Genomic DNA, 4,405 nt, shown 5'->3' with positions numbered 1-4,405 from the left:
TAAATACTATTTTTAAAATTAATTATATTAAATTAAATTAAATTTTTAATTAATACTTTAACCAAACCCTAATCCCCAAATTAAAACCCTAATTTTATCTCACCCTAACAATCCTCACATCTCTTCTTTCTATAGCCCACACACACACGTGCGGAAATAACAAAGAAAAAAAGGGAAGAGAGAAAAAGGAAGAGAGTGAGCTGCGACAGAAGAGAAGAGGGGAGGTGGCTGTCCTGTGTCGGCATAGCGCCTCACCGTCCGTGAAGCCAAGCATCTTCGTCTCACCGCTGCTGTGGCCATCGAGGAGAGAGAGAGCAAGCACGAGGAGGGAGCTGTCTTTGCGTTCCGTCATCGTTATGGTGGTCCTCGTCGACATCGCCACCGTGAGCTGCCATTGCATGCGCCGTCACCGCCGCTGAAAGTCCGTTGCCATCGTCATTCATTCCAACCACCATCGCTGCCGTTCGTGCCTCCGTTTCGCGTCGCTGTGACTCCCGTCGCTACCAGATCTGTCATTGCCGTTGGACCTATATCGTCGTCGCCATGCACACCGTAGCAGGGAGAGGACCAGAACGCGATGAGGAGAAAGAATTTAAATTGTTACGAAAAGTATTTTGTAACAAAAGTAAGTAGTATTTTGTAACAAAATATTATGATACAAAAATTTAAATTATTACGAAAAATATTTTAAAGATCAAACATTATTATCACTTTTGTAATAAATTTTAGCTTTTGTATTAAAAATGTTACAAAATATTACTTTGTATCATAACAGTTTCATTTTTTGTTAAAAAACCTTTTGTAACAAGCTAAGACATACTGCAACAGTCTTTTTTTTTTTTTGTTATAAATATCTTTTGTTTCAAAATTTAAATTTTTTGTAACAATTTTTTTTGTTATAAATACTATTTTTTCTTGTAGTGATTTATAATGTGATAAAATTTCAAATAATACAAAAACAAACCATCAAAACACAAGATAACTACACAAGAACTACAAGCTACTGAGTAAGATAATAACACATACCATATACAGAAGAATTTCCTTCATTGCAGCACCTACTTTACGTACAGCAAGTGACAATAACTATAATTATTATATTGTAATTCTTATTATTTTATTACATTATTTACTTTTCCATAACATTAGCCTAATAGGAGTTCTAAACTATTAGAAAAAGAATATATATTTCAAGAACTTGAAATCCTAAAATATTTTTTACTTAAATAAATTTTTGTTTTTATAAATCAACGATTTTTTTCTTGCTTTAACTATTTTAGCAGTATAACCAACTCTTTAAATTTCACAGGACCAAAGCTAGAAAGACATCATTTATAGAGAGTTATATATGTAAAAAAATTTGATGTCCAAAATTCTTATAAAATGAGTATATTTATGTCTAAAATCTCAAATTTAGTCAAATAGACATAACACTTTTCTAAAATAAAATATGAAATGTATTTTAAGGGTGAAAATACCACTAATCTTTTTAATCTCTATGTCAAGTGTATTTTTGAGAGTCCAAATTTTTAATTTGATCTTTAAGTAACTTAGTAATTGTAAGACCCAGAATCTTTGAAAAGTCTTATTATGATCAAGTCTCAAATCCTACAGTTATTTATAGCCGTCGTGTTACCGTCGAAGGAGAGGAAACCGCGGACCATGGTCACGGGGGGAAGAGGGTGTGCGAGCCAGGGCACGCGAGACGGAGCCGCCACTGCTGGGTCGCCGTCCATCCTCGTCCCACCGCGTCTCGCGATCACCGCCGCCGCGCCGGTCACCCTTCGAGCTCGCCATCAAAGACGTCGCATCTCTGTCACGCGAGGGGAGTGTGACCCACCGCGTGGAGCTGCGCTGCCGTGCATCTCCGCTGTCGTCACTGACTGACCAGCCCGTCGCGTCGCTGCCATCAAATCCGTCCCTTGCCGCCGCCGTTGAAGCTGCGAACAGAGAAGAGGGAAAGGGATAAGTCGCGCGGAAGCTACCTGCGTCACCACTGGAGGGGAGATCCGCGCCGTTGCTGCGGTTTATGCCGCCGGAATTGCTCTGCCGCCACCAAAATTTCTGGTCGCTGCCGTTTTGGTGAGCTTGCCCTATTTCTGGTTCCTCCTAGTTCTGCCAATTCAATATTACTCTGAAACTGTCATTGAAACTGTTGTATTTAATGAAGTGGCTGTCATAAGTTACGTTGTCGCTGCCGGAGAAGCTGTTGTGGTCGCCGGAACCATCACCGGAGCTTCTGCAGCTTGATTCAGTCTTTAATCCTTTCTCACGGTAAGCATTTTCATTCCAGAGCTCTTGAAAATCAATATGCTGTAATGTTTGGCCAGAGATTCTGAGGTTTTGTATCATAGGGTCAAGCTCCGGTAATTGCGGGTCACGATTAAAGCTGCCACCGAACCAGTTCGTAGACCGCCGCTGTTTGGTTCAGCCGTTCTTTATTCGTTCCGGTAAGCATGTTCGATTTTCGAAAGCCCTGCGTTGGTGTTATGTTCCGTGTAGTAAAGTGATTGCGATGTTAATGGTTTTAGGAGGTAGAATTCGGTTTGTTTATGCCGCTTGTAGCTGTTTCTGCTTTCGAGAGGGAGCAAGCAGGGCCGAGGTTCTAATTGTCGGTGATTTCGGGCTGAGCAAAAAGGAATCAGTTAACAAGTTTGGGTTATGGCTTGCGTTTTGAGGTAGGGGCGCTTTCCGAAAACTACAGTTTATTATTGGAATTATTACATATGGATACTGATGTGAGATATGGTGTAATTAGTGATTGTATCTGCCTTATTGATTATTTGATTGACTCGAATGATTATGGATGTTGGCTTGGCTGAATTGTTGTGTGGCTTGTGAAATGTAATGTTTGAAGTTGATTCTTTAAATATTTGAAATGAGTTTAATCCGTTGAGGATTGGTTTGAATTGAGTCAATTATTTTGATGATGTGAAAGATAGAATGCTCTTGAAAAGAGGAAATTGTGATTTAGTCTTGCTTCTTAAAAAAGGCATTGTATCTCTTTTAGGAGAAAATTATTTAGATAAAACTTGTGTTTTAAAGCTATTTGAATGTGAAAAGGGTTTATGCCTTTGAATTTGGCTTGGGGGTTCCAATTAAAGAAGTTTCAATGACTTTGAAAGAACCTGAATGTCTATTGACAAGTTTCATTTTGAAATGTTTTGAGAAAGGTTTAAGTACTCTTTGAATTCTGAATTCTTGCAAGACTAAAACGATTTTGAACAGTTGAAACGTTCTAGAATTTATCATGGGGGTTGAAGTCGGTTTTGCTTAAGTAAAGGAAACGGCTTTAAAAGAAGTAAATGATTACGTGACTCGGTTTGGCTTAGATCCTATTTGCTTACTCAAATCAGAAAGCCAATGTTTTAATGATTTTAAATGAATTTGGTGAAATGAGTTATGTTATTCTCCCCTAAAGACTTGGGACTCTGCCGAGAAACTTTAAAGTGAAATGGCTTGAGAAAAGTGATTTATGGCTTAAATGCCGGTTTTATGAATTTGATGATGTTGAATGGTGGAAGTGTTGTTTTGTTGTGAGCCGGAATGGCCGTGTATGCTATTGAACTATGGCTGATTGCCGAATGAGTTGTGAGCCGTATGGCTGATTATGAATTATGAACTTAAGCCGAAGGGCTGTATTTATTGATAAATTGGCTGGTTCTGGATTGAACCGTGAGCCGGATGGCTGAGATGGATGGTGATCCATCGTTGAGTACAAATGCATGTATGCAATCGAATGAACTGTGAATTTAAGCCGGATGGCTGAGATGAATGTTGTATGCGAGTATGCTTGTGTTTTCTCTCTGGTTGTAAGGGTGACAGGGCACCGATACCCTCTAATGGTGACAGGGCGCAGATACCCTCTAATGGCGACAGGGCGCAGATACCCTCTAATGATAATAAAGCGCAATAGAGAGACTGTGTCCGGGTTAGCTACCGGACACGTCGGGTTGGCTTAGTAACCGACAGATGATATCATCAGCCACTAGGGACAGGCATGCATCATATGCATTTGTGTGACATTGGTTGGGTGTGCATATTATACTTGGTTTGCCTATGTGGTTAATTGCTAACTGTTCTACTTGTAATAACTGTTTGTTTGTGCTTGAACTTCCTATCTGTGTTTGCATCTGGGACTCTGTTGGATTGTGGTGATTGGTTGTTGGTTGGATTGTTTGGGCCTAGGCCCGTGGTTGGAAAGAGATGAACTGACGGTTGATTTCGGTTTGTGTTTCTGGTTTGGAATAAAATTATGAAAGGCTATTTTGGTTCTGCATAGATAAACCGTTTTGAAAGGCTTTTGAGTTTTTGAGAATTGAACGGTTCTTCTTTCCGAAAAGATTTCCAACTTTACTTTTATTGTAAACCGTTGTTTTTGAAAAGAGGCATAAGACGGTTATGA

General features: G+C 39.5%; 1 protein-coding gene across 1 annotated transcript; it reads left to right on the top strand.

The window, feature by feature from the left end:
- On the top strand, positions 2,030-2,687 carry LOC110269213. The gene is made up of 4 exons (XM_021116900.1): positions 2,030-2,082; positions 2,171-2,274; positions 2,355-2,450; positions 2,539-2,687. The coding sequence occupies exons 1-4, from the start codon at positions 2,030-2,032 to the stop codon at positions 2,607-2,609; spliced, it is 324 nt and encodes a 107-aa protein (XP_020972559.1). The 3' UTR covers positions 2,610-2,687.

This window comes from Arachis ipaensis, chromosome B02, assembly GCF_000816755.2.
Source record: "Arachis ipaensis cultivar K30076 chromosome B02, Araip1.1, whole genome shotgun sequence".
Classification (NCBI taxonomy): Eukaryota; Viridiplantae; Streptophyta; class Magnoliopsida; order Fabales; family Fabaceae; genus Arachis; species Arachis ipaensis.
The sequence above is the reverse complement of the archived record's forward strand: the minus strand, read 5'-3'. Positions and strand labels throughout refer to the sequence as shown.

Bases quoted from the DNA above. Each gene is read 5' to 3' on its own strand.
- LOC110269213 (XM_021116900.1), top strand. From the start codon at position 2,030: ATGCCGCCGGAATTGCTCTGCCGCCACCAAAATTTCTGGTCGCTGCCG. The intron at 2,083-2,170 runs GTGAGCTTGCCC...TATTTAATGAAG, and splicing joins TTCTGGTCGCTGCCGTTTTG to TGGCTGTCATAAGTTACGTT. The intron at 2,275-2,354 runs GTAAGCATTTTC...TTTGTATCATAG, and splicing joins GTCTTTAATCCTTTCTCACG to GGTCAAGCTCCGGTAATTGC.